This window comes from Numida meleagris, chromosome Z (assembly GCF_002078875.1).
Source record: "Numida meleagris isolate 19003 breed g44 Domestic line chromosome Z, NumMel1.0, whole genome shotgun sequence".
NCBI classification, from domain to species: Eukaryota; Metazoa; Chordata; class Aves; order Galliformes; family Numididae; genus Numida; species Numida meleagris.
The window spans coordinates 1858588-1877211 of NC_034438.1; the positions used below are offsets into that span (position 1 = coordinate 1858588).

At 43.4% G+C, this 18624-nt stretch overlaps 1 protein-coding gene across 4 annotated transcripts; it reads right to left on the reverse strand.

The window, feature by feature from the left end:
• KATNAL2 (katanin catalytic subunit A1 like 2) lies at positions 167-16438 on the reverse strand. 4 transcript variants are annotated; one of them, XM_021380663.1, is made up of 17 exons: positions 16282-16419; positions 14054-14416; positions 13735-13805; positions 13142-13308; positions 12434-12476; positions 12172-12295; positions 11643-11750; positions 11354-11452; positions 10676-10753; positions 9944-10042; positions 9364-9427; positions 8729-8847; positions 7530-7621; positions 4407-4517; positions 1295-1457; positions 649-751; positions 167-341 (listed from the first exon to the last, which is right to left on the reverse strand). In XM_021380663.1, exons 2-17 carry the CDS (start codon positions 14099-14101, stop codon positions 202-204), a joined length of 1629 nt encoding a protein of 542 aa, XP_021236338.1. In that variant the 5' UTR covers positions 14102-14416; positions 16282-16419; the 3' UTR covers positions 167-201. The 4 variants fall into 4 exon arrangements, with proteins under 4 accessions (XP_021236338.1, XP_021236336.1, XP_021236339.1 ...); XM_021380661.1 differs by lacking the exon at positions 14054-14416 and having other exon boundaries at positions 12434-12473; positions 16282-16438; XM_021380664.1 differs by lacking the exon at positions 14054-14416 and having other exon boundaries at positions 12178-12295; positions 16282-16438.

Here is an 18624-nt window from a genome sequence, read left to right on the forward strand (position 1 = left end):
GACTGAAAAGGAATCCATCTTTAGGTCTTTATATATGAAGTTAAGGCTGGAGTTTTCATGTCCTCTGACATTTCCTATTGCTTTCTCTTCTCCCAGAAACACAGTGCTCCCTTCTCTGTCACCACTCAGTCCTTTGGCGGTCAGATGCCATTTCGGATAGCGAAAGTCTTTGAAGTGTTCAGTCTTTTGGGATTTTTCTTTTCAGACCGATTCAAACTCTCTCTGCCAAGCTGCGTACTTCTGGCTGAGCTTCTTTGCTGAAGGCTTGGTGTGGGTGATCACATCCAGGAAATCTGCTGTGGTGATCGTGTCCAAGCGGATCGTAGCTAAGTTACTGTTACCTACAGAAAATAGATCCAATATGGTTTTTAGTACCAAAAGACACTCTTTTATGATCCTGCCTAGTATACAAAAAAATAATGAACTTAGTGAGATAAAGAAAAATTCATATTTATGCAAAGAACCACAGATACTGACAAGAAACGGGCTCATTTTCAGACGTTGTTAGGTAGATGTTTCAGGAGGGTACAGGTTAAAACTTTTCTAAGCAGATGACAGAGCTCCACCTGCTGGAGTTACTGGAATTTCCAGACTTAGTGCAGCAGCTCAGCATTTCCCAGATCCCATTCTCTAACCGGAGCTGTGTACCTGGTTGATGGTTTTCAAGAGCATCGAAAACCTTCCTCACTGGTCTCATGGCTGCTTCCTTGCAGACGAGTCTGATGTCTGAGCCAGAGTACCCATCGGTTTCCTACAACAACACATTAAGCTTACAGGCTCACAAATCAGAAAGCAATGGCATTTAGAAGCATAAAATCGTAGACTATTTTGTGTTGGAAGGGACCACAAGGATCAGGGAGCCCAACTCCTTGCGTCTTCCAAATGCAAGGAAAATACTGAGCGTTTTCTTTCTAAAGGACTATTTTCTGCAGGTAAACTAACACTGACCTTTCCGTGTCTGTTCCCATCTTCCCTGTTAATCGAGTAACTATAATTCCTCGTTTTCTTTCCTTTATGAAACAAAACAGGGAATTTTCTCTGAACAGAAGTAAAAATGGACACACTGGACAAGCTGTAGGTATTTCCAAAGAGTTTAGGAAGCGATAAGTGGCTGAATAAAGCAAGCCTGATCTCCTTGTCAGTCCCATCCCTGTCTGAATGCTCTTTTCTCGTGCAGCCGTGGACCTGGCACAAACATTCCCTACCCAATTAACTGCTCATTACCCCAGTGGATTGGAAGCGCTCCCAGCTTGGTGAGCTGGGGCCTCAAGCCCTTGCTGCAGTGCTGCCTCACCTGGCCCAGCAAGCTGTAGTCCAGGTCTGTTCTCAGCTCCACTCCTCCACTATTGCTCAGAGGTGGCAGCCAGTGCTGGATCATTGCCTGCCGTGCCTCTTGATTTGGGAGGTCGACCAAAATCCTTTTCTCCAGCCGCCGCAGCATGGCAGAGTCCAGCTCCCTGCAAGCAGAGGAGAAGAGGAATCGCCTCAGTGTGTCAATGTGTCAAGGAGCCAAAACGTTAAGGGAATTCTGAATATTCAAAGGAATACTCTTCATTCTCACTTCCTTGTGATGAACCAGTGAAGCCTGAAAGAAAAAAGATCGATTCTGTTCCTTTCTCAAAGCATTCCATGACATCTAGACAAAGTCCTTTCAAACAACACAATACATTGATTCCTTGGGTGAAACCCTCTTAGCCAGCAAAGTCTACATACAAACAGTGCGTCAAGTAGGTGCCAGCCCAGGTTTCTGCAGACCTCAGGATGCCTGGCTCTCATTATCAGAGGGATCAGGAGTCTCTCTGTCCACAGAAAATACATATTTTTGTTATCTTCAGAGTGTTTAGTTTATTTGGTGAATTGTTTTGTTAGTGATCACATGCGAGGTTTAGTGACAACCACCACCAGAACAGAGTAATAAGTGCTACACCAACCCAAATATTCTCTGAAATAGTGGCTCATAGAAATATTAAGAAATGCTCGCATGAAGAACCTGCACACGACCTATGGAAGAGGGTGGGTGGCCCTTCAGAGCTCTCCAAGGTTGACATCGTAGGGCATCACGCCTTGTTAGCACTGCCATATTTCATGGAGGTAACTGAGATAAACATCCACTTTTGTTTCCAGTTCGTTTCTATTGAGAAGTAATTTGTCAGTAGAAAGTGCCATGCTGACGAGCAGTGGGAAGCAAGGGTGGGCAGCAAGCACAGGCTGAAGAGGAAGATCAATAGCGGCAGTGCAGCTTAGGACAGCGTAAAGAGCTTTGTTTAGGCTTCTTTTCATTCATCTAAAAGCAGCTTGGTACTTTTTTAATAATCAATAAATATCCAAGCTAAACAAATCTCTTGAAATCCAACTTAATACCAAATGTTTGCAAGAACGCGGGGCTCTGCTGGGAAGCCACGGCCTCTGGGTTATCATACCAGGGGTATTCTGAAACTTTGCTGTAAAATACCCCCACACAGCTCAAGACTTTTTTCAAGAACCGTGGAGACGTGGCACTTGTGGACACAGTCAGTGGGCATGGTAGGGATGGGCTGGGCTTGGACTTGGTGTTCTTAGTGGTCTTTTCCAACCTTAATGACTATATGGTGCTAAGACTGCCGGTAGCCTAATACACACAAAAATCATCTGTAAACACTTAGGTGAGATCTTTAAGGAGGTTCGAATCCCACCGACCTATCTGGAAGCAAAAATTCCCAAGTTAATTGAGGCTGGGAGCTTCACTAATGATGTAAGATGCTCATGGATTTCACTAGATTTCCATCTTCCTACAATACCCTTCTAAGCGTATACTCAGTTATATTTTAAAGAGTCAGCATTTTAAAGAATCCCCATGCTCGGAACTGTGCTGCTAGAAACAGAGGTTGAATGAACTTCTTTTTCAAAGGGGAGATTTGGAAGAAATTCGCACTTCGGAATTGCAAAATGACCCAGAAACGTGTAAAATACTCAAAACCGTACTCGGTAACTTCTGCCTGGCTTTCCAAAAAGCTTCAGATGCGTAAGAGAGACACGTGGTAACAAGACACAGCAAGGTCAGAATCTTGTGCTTGCATTAACACATCTCCAGGATCCACAGATCCCCCCACCACCACCACCACGTGGCGACCTTCACTGCTCAGTTTCTCCTCCTAGAAGGGTAACGATGCTACAGTAACAAACATTTACTAATGAACCACAGAAGAGATGAATGGGTTATTGATGTGTTATTCAAACTTAACTGTTCAGGCATAGTAGCTACTTATTTTTCAGCATTTTTATACCCAGCTGGGACATAATTAAGTCATAGTCTGCTCAAGTCCTTTCATGTAGATACTTTAAGGCAAAAGGAGGTGGGTTTTGTTCTGATTTAAATTCGTGAGTTTATCTCAGACATAAACCCCCAAATTCACACACACACACTGCTGTTATGGCTATAAAAGCCTCTGATGGTTTCGTACTCACACTACTGGGCCAGGCTAGGAGCCAGCCTAGCTTGTACGTCTAACTTCTACATAAATTTTAGGTGCTCACAGTCATTCTCCTAGTTAAAGAGCCTGTGAGCCCCGAGCAGGCATCAAGTCAGGTTTTGAGCACCTCCGTGCAGCAGAGAAACAGAGCATCTATTTCTCTGTTGACTGTCTCACAGCAGGGAAAGCCTACCTTCTACCATAGGTGCAAAGCCTACGTGGTATGAACACAGGGAGGCTCTTCCCACGTATCTCCCTATGGCACCCTTGTAAGAATCATCCAGAAGAGCATTAATTGTAAAACCAGCCCCCCAGAAGTGAAGCAAAAATGAAGCAAATCCAGACTAGTTCCAGACCTATGAAAGCCAACTTCAAAAGCAAGCTCATCGTCCATGGGCTTCAATTCCCTGCACAGGTGTCAGCTTCTGCTTTGCAAAAAGGCTTATGAGCTACAAATCCGTCCATTGACGGATTGCAATTGTTTAATAAGGTTTGTAGGAAAGGTCTAATTTCAAACCTTATATTCTTCTATTCCCAATTACGTTAAAGGAACCAAAGAATGTTGTCCCTCAACTTTTAAAAGTCCCATTTGTTACCAATAAAATCCAGCCTTCCTATTGATGGAGTATCCTAAGCACTAGATGTTTTAAGCACCTTACAGTTCCAAGCTGAAACCCTTCTTAGCTTAAACATAGTAAATAACTTGCCTCTAAAGTCAAATACTCCATTTTAAATATTAGCAGCTGGTAGCACTGGCATATGTTGACTTTATTACGGATTATTCTCATGTGGCACAAATAGCAAGAATCGCAGAGTTTAAAAGTAAAAGCCCCAAATTAATCTTTAAATGCTTTAACCAAATATCAAGGCTTTTTCTGCAAAAGTCTAAATAAAATCTTTATCTGTGCTTAGAAGCTCATGCAAATGTATTCAAAACGTACTCTCTGGATCTCTTACCATGGCAGATTGGAAGCTGCTAAAACAAATACAAGATCATCAGATCGGGCCAAGCCATCCATCTGCACCAGTAATTCCGTTTTCATCCGCCGACTTCCTTCGTGTTCACCGCTACCAAGATTCAGAGGAACATCATTTGCTCAGTGCATTAAAGTAATCATCTTTATTTATACAGTGTCATTCACAGCAACTGAGCCCTCGTCACCACTTTGCCCCAGTTCCAAGCATGATTAAGCTCCATTAGCTAACATCGAAGTATTAAAACCAAGCTTTCTAATGGTTACTTAAATGCACTCTTTTCGGTGCATTAAAGTGAGGAGAACTCACCATTACTGAAGCCAAAGGAAAAGAAATATACGTGTTTTTTTTTTTGCTGGCCCTCATGCAGGTAACCATTTTTGAAGGAGAACAATTGGATCTTTTGGTCCCAGATGTGGAGTTCTTGGTAACTCCTGGACCAAATCCAGAGAAAACCTCAGAGCTTGAAGATGGTAGGAGCTGCAGCTCAAGTTTAACTACTTATTTCTGCAAAGGCACCCACACATCAGCGTGATGTCAATATTTAATAGGGTTATGTAAAAATAGCTATATAATCTTTGATACGGGCCTTTAATAAGTACCTAATCCAGTGATGTTAATGAGAGCTTTTAAAAAACACGAAAGCAAAATCTGATCCATCATTTACATCTATTAACTGACAATTATTGTAAGTTATATCTTTATTATATGGCATATTCTATTTATGCACCTTTGTAAGAATGTAACTTACAGCAGATAATGTACTTATACCCCCCACTCTGACGGGTTCCAAACTGTCAGAACAATATTTTTGTATTTCTCCTGCTTCTCCTGCACGTTTAATCTTTTGAATCTTTTTCAACTATAAATTCTCTACTCCGTGGGTGACAGTAATAAAATCCTCCCATCCTTGCAACTGTAAGTACTGACAATGTCATCAAAATTAGCCCCTTTAATGAAAATGCCATTCCACTGCGGGCACTGCATCACAGAGTGCTCTGCTTCAGCCTGTGCTGAGTGTTATAAATCAGCTACTCTTTACTTGCCTCTATCAAGACACCTGTTGTTTCCCACAACTGTCTTTACTAACATTGCAAATACAACAGCACTGGTTATGCCTTACTGATCCTCTCTCCTGATCACAATCTTCCTGCACGCATGCTTTTCATAGCTCCATGCTCAGTTCCCTCAACCTCTCCTCATAGGAGAGGTGCTCCAGCACTCTGAGCATCTTCGTGGCCTCTCTGGATCAGCTCTGCAATCTTCATGTGCTGGGGGCCCCAGGCCTGGACGCAGTACTGCAGATGGGGTCACGAGGGCAGAGCAGAGGGGGGACAACCAGCACCTTCTCCCCTCCGTTGATGCAGCTCAGGACACTGCCTTCCTGCTGCAAGCGCACACTGCTGGCTCATGTCCAGCACTTTGTCCACCAAATGCTTCTCTGATGGGCTGCTCTTAAAGAGTTCTTCTCCCAGTCTCAACACATGTGCCTGGGACTGCTCCAACCCACGCGCAACACCTTGCACTTGGCCTCGTTGCACCTCATTAGGTTCATGTGGTCCCACTTTTCCAGCCCGTCCGGGTCCCTTAGGATGACATTCCTCCTTTCTGTTGTGTGACCTGCACCACTCAGCTTGCTGTCATCAGCACACTTGCTGAGAGTGAACTCAGTCCCACTTTCTATGTTGCTGATAACTTGAATCTTGAAGAACACTGGTCCCAGATGGGCCCCTGGGGGATACCACTCATGAACAGCCTGAACAGCCTCCACCTGGACATAGAGCCACTGACCACAACCCACTGGCTGCAACCATCCAACCCACTCAGGATCCACCGAATAGCCCACACTTCAAACCCATCTCTCTCCAATTTAGAGATAAGAATGGGATGTGGGGTCATGTCAAAGGCCTTGCACAAGTCCAGGCAGGCAACATCAGTTGCCCTTCCTTTGTCCACCAATGCTGTCACTCCATCAAGGCCACCAGAAGGCCACCAGATGGGTCAGGCATGATCTGCCCTTGGTGAAGCCGTTCTGGCTGTCTAATATCACCTGCTTGTCGCTCATGTGCTTTAACATAGCCTCCATGGGGATCTGCTCCATGATCTTCCCAGAGGTGAGGCTCACCAGCCTGTAGTTCCCCAGGTCTTCCTTTCTCCCTTTTTCAAAATGGGAGTCATGTTTCCCTTCTTCCAGTCACCAGGAACTTTGCCTGACATCCATGACTTTTCAAACATGATGGAGAGCAACTTGGAAACCAAAACCAGTTCCTTCAGGACCCTGAGATACATGCCATCCAGCCCCATAGACTTGTAGACATTCAGCCTCATTAGGTGGTCTCTTGCTCTGCCCTTACATCTGGAGACATTTTGCTCCTGACTCCCACTTAGAGGTTCAGAGACATTAGAGATGTGGGAAGCTTGATGGCCAGCGAAGACTGAGGCAAAGAACTCACTGAGTACCTCATCCTTCTCCATGTCTGTTGTAGCCAGTGCTCCCTTCTCATTTATCAGAGGGGATACGCTTTCTTTGGCTTGTCTCTTCCGACCAACGTATCTATATAATCTCTCCCTGTTACTTTTCATGTCCCTTGCCATGTTTAATTCCATCTTTTCTCATCCTCTCTCTGCATGTTCAGACAGCATCCCTGTATTCTTCCCAGGTCACCTATTCCACTGTATTCCACTTGTTACATTTTTCCTTCTTTTCCCTCTCCCAGTCTGACCAGCAGGTCCTTGCTCAGCCATGCCAGTTTCCTTCCTCCTCTGCCTGATTTCTTATGCTGTGGGGTGGAGAGCTCTCGTGCTCCCCAAAAGTTGTTTTTAATAAGCTCCCAGCTCTGTTTCTCACAGGCAGCTCTTCACAATCTCTCCACTTCTTCAAAAAGAGAGCAACTCCCCCATCCCTCCTGCCTTGCCTATCCCTTGTAAAAAACTTGCAGCATTCAATTGTAGTATCCTGTCATGTTTCTGTAACAGCAATTAGGTCACATTTTTCTAACTGCACCACAGTTTCCATCTCCCCTTGCTTATTTCCCATGCTGTGTGTGCATTGAAAAGGGGTACAAATACTTTCCTAAACCTATTGGAAGCGCACTTATCAGTTACCCAGAAACAGTGCCTCTTTGACTCATCACAGACTCCAGCTCATCCAAGAAAATCGTGGAAGGAGCGTGGTACCGTGCAAGCTCAAACAGCACCTGTTTAGTGAGAAAAGGAACAGGAAAAATTAACAAGATAACTAAGTAAAAAAAGGCATTAAGGGACACTGGTACAGAAGATCAATAACAGCACCCATACACCAAGCTCAGAGGACAAAAGAGCGTATGTGCTCTGGGTAGGCAGGGGGACCTTGAATCCTCTCAAATTCTGAAAGGTTTGTAAAGGAGATATAAAGAACACAGGATGTAATCCTGCCTTTATATGTAAATCTTTCTGCCCAAATCCTATCAGAGTACCCTGAGAATAATGGGATAGAAGAAAATGATCCCTCAGAGGATTCTGGGAACTCCTGCATTGTTATCGGAGATTAAATATCCTGTCTTTTATTGGTGCTCCATTTGTAGTTTTTTTAAATAAGGATTTGAGGGGAAAAAAAAAAACAACAACAAACTGCACCACAGTGAAGAAAAATGGACTGATTCCCTTGCTGAGAATTATGCAGTTATTTTGTTTTTCCTGATGAAACAGACATAAACTGCTTGAACCACCAGGGCTAGATTAAAAAATGGAATACTAAGCTGACTGACAAAATCTGGGACTGTCATTCTGAAAAAAAAAAAAAAAAAGTTTCATCTATTTTTTTCTGGAATCGGGGAAAGATTTACATTAGCAGTAGGAATATATAGTCCTTTCTTTCCCGTGGTGGAATACCACAGATTCAGTATCATTGCAAATGCTGTATCATATTCACAAAAACCTTTTGGATGGTGGTGTGTCAAAAGACAGACAGGCCCATCCCTTCTCCTGACAGGAGGGAAGCTAGGGAGCCTTGGAGCTGACCCTTGCAGAAAGGCTGGGAAGCACTTGGAAGGAGTCACTAAGTTCAGTCAGCAGTTCTGCTCGCCTATCTCTTATTCAGTGAGCCAAGAATATTTGCTGGCTTTGGGATATCTGCTTCGTTTTGTATTAGAGAACAACAATTCCACATCAAGACCCTATTTTAAGACTTCTGCAGAAGGGATGTTCCCAGTTTAAGAACTGGATACAGAATTACACAGAAACACACTTTTCCGATTCTGTTTTAAACTCCAGTTCTTTAAGCAGGAACCTGATATTTGTGTAATGAAGAAGATAATCATTCTTACTCGGACCAGCTTTTCTGAATCACCTCTCCATTTGCTGACAATGGTGGACGCTGATATGTTGAAAAATGTTGTGTTGCATTCTGTGGCAACAGCCTTAGCAAGCAACGTTTTCCCAGTACCTACAAAAAATAGAGTTGAAGAAATTCACTTCTAAAGGAATACAGTTCAAATGCTTCAATAGTTTCCCTCATCCTACTGTTAATCAGATAAAAGCACTGAAATAGAAGAAGTCCATCCAGGACTGCCTGGGGGTTGGACTGGACAATCTCAATGTCCCTTTCAACCTTTACAGTTCTGTGACACTGTGACTCCATCAGGTCAAGGCAAAGTTGATTCACGTGGCCCAAGCTGAGCAGCAGGGATCTAATATTAATTCTCCCTTCTCCTAATGGTTAGTGCAAGCACTGTATTTTGGAAGATTCCAGTATAGAAGGGGTTAGGGTTGTGAGAAATGCAAATAGACAGGTTCAAGTGTGAGAGATGGATGCAATCAACCACAGCCTCCCTCATTTCAAATTACAGAACATTTTCTAGGCAATACATTAATACACGAGATCTCATTAACATCAGTGATTTATTTGTAGTACAAAAATAGAATGGACAAACAACTGGAAGGGTTGTAAAGATCTCCATACCTGGTGGTCCATACAGCAATAAGCCTTTCCATGGAGACAGAATGCCTGTAAATAGCTGTGGGTACTGTGGGAACCGAAAAGGAATTCATGGATTATAATTGTATTATCTACAACAAAATGCAAGGAGTTGTAAACCCTACCCCTGCTGCTCCTAGTGCACTCAGGAAATCTAAGAAATGTGAAGAGGGAAGGAGAAACAAAACAACATAATATATACAATCTGAGTATTGAGAAAGATACTGCATTTGCCATCTGAAATTGTTTTAAATGTATCCTTCATGTGCAATTGATTTGATATTCTCTTCTGTACGTTACTGCACACTGAATTAGCATAGGTCAAGCCCAGTGCCTTTTACTCTGCCAGAAGTGTCAAAGAATAGAACCTCAAACTTAAGAGTTTTTATACTGAAAGGACATTTTCCTATGCAAAAATGCCCATTCTATGAAGCAGGAACAGTTCCAACAGGAACTGCCTACAAAAGCACAGAAATAGGTAGAAAATGTGACCAGCACTCTAATTGCAAAAACAAATGTTAATGAGACCAACAATTGTTTTCTCTCCATCAATTTAGTGCCTTACCCTTATAGGATAAACAACAGCTTCCTTGACGAGCCTCTTAGCTGCATCCAGGCCAATGATATCATCCCACTTCACGTTTGGGTTATGGAGATAAATGTCCTGCAACACATGTCACATCATGTGTTTACCAAAACTTCACCCCCCACAAAGTAAAAAATCTGTTATAAACTCATAGTGATAAATAATTAACATGTAACCTTGTGTACTAGTACAAACTATCCAAACCTTCTATCAGTCTTTCCTTTCCTTGAGTAATATTTTGTGGCTTTGCCTTCCAGAGACTAATTGCACTGCAAAAAATATCCTCAATATAAATACTTGGGATACATTCAGCTCTCTAATAAAAACAGGCAGGCTCCAGAGACCAAAGAAAAATTATGTGCTTGTGTCCAAGGGGAAAATTTGATTTAATACAATTAGAAAAATTATTTATATAGAGTAGATTACACTTTCCCGTTCTATTAACAGCAAATTAAGATGAATCAGATTTATGACACCAAGTAGAGGCTTCCATAACTGTTTCCAAATTAAATTAGATTGTGCTGTGAAATAGATATCACATGCTATTTATTTTTATTGATTTACACAGTGATGATTACCATAGCAACTAGGCAATTTAAAAAACATATCCTTAAAAAGCCAATCATAATGAAAGCTAAAGCAACAAACAGCGTTCTCAGCTAACAAAGATACCAAGATCCGTACACAAACAAAATAAAAATCCGCCCTTACTTTGCTTACAACAGTTGCAAGTTCTCTCATCTCACCATTCATGCCCATAAAAGCACTAAGGGGCTTCAGTAAGCGTTCCTAAAATTTAAAAAAAAAAAAAGTTCTTACCAGACTTCAGTTATCTTTAAATAGATAAATTGTAAAAATTGTTTCAGAAAAAAGATGGTGCATCGTAGCAATACCAACTTTTAAGGCTGTAAAACACGGATAAGAATAATGATTTTAAAGCAAGCCATACTGGTAGTAAGTCATCAGTTCAACTGACAGAATCTAATCCTGAATTAACATTAAAATGAGCAGCTCTCCTACTGCAGATGTAATCCTAAACATGCCCTACATAAATTAAGAGAAGTGAACAATGTCATCATATTGCCACACTCTGTTTTGAAAGTTTGAAGTGTAGCAACTGTCAGGCCATTGAAGTACTGTGGGTTTCTGTCAATTTGTAAATCACAAGGCACAATTTGTATTTGCTGCCTTCTTTTGCGTTCAAAGAGTCAACAACTGCCACGAAATCAGACCAGCACCACATGTGACTTAAGGAAGAAACACACCACTCAAAAACCCAAGACCTTTTATAACGCTTTGGAAGCATCACCACGGTATTTTATTTTGTTCCTGGTTATATAAACCTCATTTGAATGCTCACTGAATAGAAATACAAAAAGAAACACTTACTGATGGGTCTGGACCCCAATTAAGGCTGCTTAAGCCTATTCCATTTGACGATACTTTGACAGCATCCTGGATCATCCCATGGAAGTCAACTGTTTGGCCCTAAGGAAGAAGATAACTTGATAGGGTTTACCAGGATGGTAGCTCTACTGTTAAAAACACACTGGGCCAGAATTGTGCTTAACATTACAGCAATTAACGTCCTTGCTGCAGACAATTTCAAATATGGGAAAAAGCCGACTAAGGAATCTGCATACGTTTCTGTCATAAAGCACATTAGGTTTCCACCAACCCTTCTTGGGCGAGGGCCTTCTCCTCCTCCTCCTCCTCCAGTTCTGTTGACTGCTGAGATGCTTAAGCCAAAGTCAGATTGCTCCAGAGTAACTGTGCTCTCATTATTCTGAAAAAAAAAAAAAAACAATTTTAAGACAGTACACTGTTGTACAGTTCAAGGGCTACATTTTTCATAAGGGTGATAAATGGTGAATCATTAAATCTACTGACATTAATGGAAAGGCTCCTGCTGATTTCTGTATAGGTTGAGCTATACGACTTCCCTTCCTCTGATTTTGCTTTGTGACTTGCTCCCCAGCTGACAACTAGAAAGCAGTTTCTCCTGAAGTCTTACATCTTTGATGGTGGGACTTGATGATCTTACTGGTCTTTTCCAACCTTAATGATTCTATGATTCTAAAATGCTTAAATTACATAATTAGGAAAACCCCTCATTTACACAAACTGCATGATCGTCTCACTCACTCTAGCTCCTCCAAACAAAATCCCATTGATCTCAACTGCAACGCTGCCAGGATTAAACACACTTCAACCTGTTTGGGGCTCTCCTTGGTGGGTGATTTTATTTCTGTGCCCCCCAGTGAAGTTTTTGATGATGGTTGTTGCATCGGCTGCTGCTTGATCCTTGGGAGATTCTGAGAGCTTGCTGCCCTACAATACAACAAATTATTGCTTCAAAGGCATTCACAACTTCTTTCTTTCTTCAAAACAACATTATCATAACTATGCTGTATGTTGCTCTTAGAGGAAAATGTTCTGCCCAGAAAAAGCCCCATGCGTTTCTCTTACCTTCTTTGCCTTCCTCCATTTCCCAGCTGTTGTTTGTTTTCTGCTGTGGCAAAATTAATATTGAAAGGGAATTAAGGGTCATTATTAAAAAAATAACAACTTGCATTTGTCCCCCTCAGAAATATTTTGGAGCATATTTTAATGACCCTAGAAATAGCAGTGCAAAAACAAGAATATCCCTGTGGGTCCCCCCCAGCCCAAGATATTCCATTTCCTCTGGATCTCAAAGTTGCTCTCAGCCATATGAAATGTTGAAAGCTGCTCGGAGATAATCCCAGACCATCACCCCTACCCTGCTAATTCTGTTTTTCTTACAAGAAATGTCAGAAGAGATGCTGGTTGTTGGTCCAAGCTGTTCAGAAGTGACTTCTTAGGACTTCCACACATCACATTTTGTGCTCAAGTACAGAACCACTCAGGCAGGCTCTCAGAGTTGTAACAGAATGCTCATGTTCTGCTTTCCCTTATTCTGCATCATTCAGTTATATCTCAGACCTTTAAGCCCCTTGGAGCAAATAAACCAACTACTTGTTTGGCACATTGCCTTTAATGTATGTCCTACAGCTATCCTACTGTCTACAGTACTGTCCTACAGAAAGAGCATTCTCACAGTGAGCACAGAGGTGCACCAGAAGTGTCATGAGCATATCAGGAAAATACATATTTTAGGTTTTGAGGAAAAAAAAAGCTTTCTTTTGGAATACATACCTGTGTCCACGATCTTTTTTGTGATTTTAGGGTACTTCTGAAATTTTACAAAGTAATAGCTTTCATATTCCATCAAAATTGTCTCGAGGTCAACGTTGTCACAAACTTCAAAGCCACGTAAGCCTAATTTTGTCTCTTGTTCTAAAGCATTTGCAGCATCCATGTACCTGGTAATTACAAAAAAGTAACAAGCAAAAAGTTGTGGACTATACTAGAACAAAAAGTTGTGAGTTATTACAGAACACAAAGTGGTGAGTTATTACCTTATTGTGATTTCTGAGGGAAAAGGCAAACAATGGTATTAGTAAGTATACGGTATTTTTAAGCTCTATGTGTCATAAAATCCATAAACTCACAACTATTTAAAAATCATTCCAACAAAGGATTGCTCAAATGTGTCTGGAAATTATATAGGACATTGTTGTTGCAGAAGCTGAAACAAATAAGCAGAGTGATCAAGGTATTTAAATGTAGATTAGCTCTTTCTCACATGGCCGTGCTGTTCATTCACCCATCAGAAGAGAGAAGCACACATTATGGGAGGTCAGACATTGAAACACAAGACGTAGGGCACTGCTATTTAGATAACATACCCTTCCTCCATTAAGTAATGCAAAATGAGAATGAGGAGACTTCTCCGCCGAGCTTCTGCTCGCAGCTCATCCTGTGAAGGAAGACAGGACTTGAGATCAGATGTAATGTTCACTTTATTGCTGTGAACAGCATCTCAATGCAGCCGGTGGAAAAAGATCAAGGCAACAGCATACAAGAGCTGTAAAACAACGCACTGTTAATAAGCAGAACTCATATGGTTTTCAATTTACTTTTCTTACACATTACCAGACCGACTGGATGGGTGGAAAACTGTTCCTGGAGGAAAGCAAAATGGCTTGAGGTTGACAAATAACTTACGGCCTTGCTGTGACTGTGGATCTCCACCTGATTCAGGCTGCTGGGCATGTGAGGGTAGGGCTCTTACAGATAACATACAGCATCCTGCTGCCAATGTACACACTGGAGATAGCACAGTCTGTAAAAGGCGCTGGGTGGAGCAGGCCAACAGCGGCCCAGCAGAGCGGCTATTTTCTGGGGTTTTGCTGCAAACGTGGGGACATCTGGTGGCAAAAGGAGGAAAGGGCTGGGGGTCGGTTTGAACATTTCTCATCCGTTGGAAATGCGTTTTGCAGATCACTACACAGATCGGTAACAGTTTCCTTCTGGCTTTGGAGACAAAGGAACCAGACGGGCTGGTGGTGTATTCCAGTAGAGGGGCTGCTAAAAGAAAGGAACCAGTTCGTGCTCATGAGCAAAGGCATAAAGTCAGCACCCTGCAGCAGAACGACCTCTCCTTCCTCATTTTTCCGAACCACTGGTATCTGGGAAACACTCTGAATTGTGGACGTTTTCCTATTTCTGCAGGACTTCAGCTGTGTGTAGAGAGGAAATGGTAAATCTTCCACTGTGTGAAAAAAACAGGAGTACTTCTGAGTGCAAAGTTACTTAAAATTCAGTTTAGCTTTATAGTGATTTAGCCTTCCTGTTTAATTAGTAGTTGGAATTACACGTTGTTTAGAGCCACTGGTATTTCAGAGGATGTTTGAGTGCTTAAAGTTTAATAAGCTTCTATTCTTAAAAGAACAAAAAAAATGGATGTAATTACATTTTCAATTACTACAGGGGATTTAGGGGTCGGTGCAATTAATAAAAGCTTAAGGCACTTAAGTGTGATCTTCTTTTAAAAACTAAACAGTTGAGCACTTAACCAATTATCTCCAACACTTAGAGAATATTTTATTTATTTCCTGCTTAACAAAAGCATGCTGCATATCCCTCTCTTTGCAGTCGTTTAAAATTAAATTCCAGCAGAACCACGCATTTTTAAATTGAATTAATTTTGTTATTTCCATCCCTTTTACTAAAATGCATTTACATCAGAAATCAACACAGTTTTGTGCAATTCCATGCAACTGATTGGGCTACTAAAAGACTGATTTTACCCTATAGTATTTCATTAGTATTTGACCCTGGATTTTTGGTGTGAATATGTACGATTGTGTGAAGGACATGTGGTGGCATGCTGAGTTATTTAAACAATACAAATTAAGGATCCTGAGTTTACAAATTAACCAGGAAGAATCAACTCTCCTTCTCATTCGTACAAATTTACAGTTAGACCACAGTGAACACCCACTCCCGCAGCTGGACTGTGCTCATTACAGTTTATTTTGTGAAACACTTTTCTGGCACCAGGTTTCACAAATCCCCTCTGGGGAGGTTACAAACCAGATCTCTCATCTCCTGCCCAAGCCCTCTAGTTGGGATCTGGGCTCAGGAAGGGACTGACGTGGAACCCTCCATTCCTGGGTAAACACACCGTCTACAAGGGATGCTCCAAAAGTAGTGCCTCCTACTTTATTATCTTGGCCCACCAAGTCAGATGTGGTTGTTGCTACCATGGCAGTAGAGGTTGAATCTTCCCACTGATCTGGTGGCTTTCTAGAAGGGAGTGAAGGCACTGGTGGGCAAATGAGGGGCAGGTTATGTCATCTACCTGGACTTGTGCAAGGTCTTTGACACGGTCCCACGTCCCATCCTTATCTCTAAATTGGAGAGATACGGGTTTAAAGGGTTTGGTAGATAAGGAATGGGTTGGATGGTCACAGCCAGAGGGTTGTTGTCAACAGCTCTATGCCCAGGTAGAAGGCAGTCACAAGGGAAGTACCCCATCCAGAGGGACTTGGACAGGCTGCAGAGTTTGCCCATGTGAATTCAATGAGATTCAACAAAGCCAAGTGCATGCCGCTGGGTTGGGGCAACCCCGGATGCGTGTACAGAGCAGGAGAATGACTGAGAGCAGCCCTGTGGAGTACTTGGGGGTTCTGGCAGACGAACAGCTGGAAGACACGATGCAGCAGCGTGCACCCGCAGCCCAGAAAGCCAACAGCATCCCGGCCTGCATCAACAGAGGGTTTGATGATCCAAGCGCTGAAGAACCTCCCCAGTGAGAACACTAGCACTCCGGACACACCCCCTCAGGCCGCCATCAAGGCGGCTCTCAGCGCCTGCGCCCCGCCTGCCGAGCATGCGCAGAACCTAGCGCTGTTCCCATAGCAACAGGACGCGCGGCCTAGCGCTCTTACCGCCTCTCTCGCCTGGCGCGCGGCTCGCAGTGCCTGGCAGGAGAGCTCCATCGGGCGCGCAGCTGAAAGGCGCAGTGAGCGGGGAACGGCACAGCCGCCACAAACGGCCGAGGCCCGCGGCCGCGCTCGTCCTTCCCGCGGCCAATCGGAGCGCCCGAGGCGAATGATTGATTGGAAAGACTGCCAATCAGAGGCGGAGGAGAAGACGGCGGTTTAAACGATGAGCCAATCACTGTGGGGAGAAAGGGCGGTGCTGGAAATGGTGCTGACCAATCGCTGCTGGGCTTATCTGAGCAGTGGACGGTGACGGGTGTACCAAAGCTGGCTGACATCAAACCAAATCACATCAAACTAAACCAAAACCAACCTAAACGGCCCGGAAAAGTGTTAGAGGTGGCCGTTTCACCGAGACAGGCTACTGCAAGGGTGGAAGTGGGTGTTAAAATGGAGGCAAAGAGCTCAGGAGGCTGTGAGGGCCCACAGAACGTGGAGGGCTCAGAGTGGGTTTGGTTAATGTCCCTGCATCCCACTCAGGTCCTCTCTTGCTAGGTGCTCTGCTTAATTTTGTGGCCTTGAAGCTGCAGGAGAGTAGGCAATGGGTTCATTTCCCATCATTGGGTGATTCTGCTTTATGGCTCCAAAAGAGAAATTCCTAGAAAGTTAGAATTCGGCTTATCCCAGCCGGGTTTCCAAGATTGTATCAGGAGAACATCTGGGGTTCTTGGCTTGGAGCTTTCTACTGTGTCTCTTTTGGAGGGGTAGAGGCTTTTGGTGTGTGGTTCACCGCTGTCTTTGTGGAAAAAAAAAAAGAGTCCTCAATCCTTAGAGCACAAAGAAACTTTGATAGGGCCTTAAGTTGACATCATTTTATAAACACAGTAACGTTCAGGAAAAAATTCTGTAGCCAGCATTAAAATATTTTCCTGATGTGCTAGTAGCCAAAACGTAGCTGGCTCACCCTCGAATGTTAGGGTAGGCAAGTAAAATTAATGAATTTTGTCATCAAAACTGACGAAAATGAATAGAGAAGAATAGCTTAAATTTCTAATGTATATTTTGGTCTAGTAAACAACGTATCTAGTGATATCTCTTGTATATAACTTCACTCTATGCCTTGACACAATGGGTTGTGCCTCACCTAAGCTCTCTTTTTTCAGCTACTGGCAGAAGTACTGGGACTAAAAGCGCAGACACCGAGCACTGCAGAAAATATTTCTTTCCAAGAACAGTAATAAACAACCGACTCAAAGCACCTTGCTGCCAAAGCCCATAGCTCTGGACCCAGTGCAGGAGAGGTGTGGGTCTGAGCACCACTCTGTAACAGCCTCCCACCCACTTTCGCTAGCGTTAATTTAACAAGTAAACAGCTATGGGATAGGAAAGACAACTGAGAAACCTAAGGCTGCCATCACCAAGCCCAGCTGTGTGCTTTTCTGCTATCAAACCTAACTATGTAGAGGGTGGGGCAGTGAGGTGTCCTTACTGTGATGAGAGCTAACTGGAAGAGCGGCTGCTGCTGAGATGATGCCCTAATGGGTGGGACTGGTTCCAGTTACTGGGAAATATACAAAAGGGAGATCTGTGAGGAACCTTGGTCTGGACTTGGGGGTGGAAATGTGTATGGAGCACAGTGTTTTGTTAAGGGTATGGCCCCTGCGATGTGTTTGAACAATGTTGTAAGGGAAAAAAGAACAGTGAAAAATAACTGATAAAGCATCTGGTAAGGTAAACTCTTACTATTTTGTGGTGGAGCCTGTGACTCTGGAGATGTTTTGAACTGTGGAGGTGCAGCATTTGAGGGCACGGCGGGGCTGGGTTGGGGATCTTGGAGGTCTTCTCCAATCCTAATGGTCCTGAGGTTGTATAAATACGGCCACGGTTAGTGGGTGTGGTGGGATGGGTTGGGGATCATGGAGGTCTCCTCTAACCTTAAGGATGCTGTGATTTTGTGACTCTTATCGCAATAAATCCGTTTGGTTTAGTGGCCTGGATTCCAATGAAACTGAACCTTGTGACTTAGTAATTATCGTGACTCGTTAACGAGTGCTGTGTGCTTCCAAAACCAGTATCCTTAGCAGCGCCTCAACGCTTACTTCTCCGTAGACGTTTATTTTTCTGTTTTTTTTTTCTAATTCATAAAACGCATCCCACCATCAGCGTACCACAAACGCCAAGACCGCTCTTCATTACAAAGCGATCCGCTCTTCCCCCCCCGGCCCCCTATCCCTCCCGTCCCTGAGCGCGGGGCCGCGTGAGGCGGCGCTCGGTTCCCCGCCCTCCCCGCCGGTCACGTGACGGGGGCGCGCGGCGGCGCACGATGGTGGCGGCGCGGCCCGGCTGTGG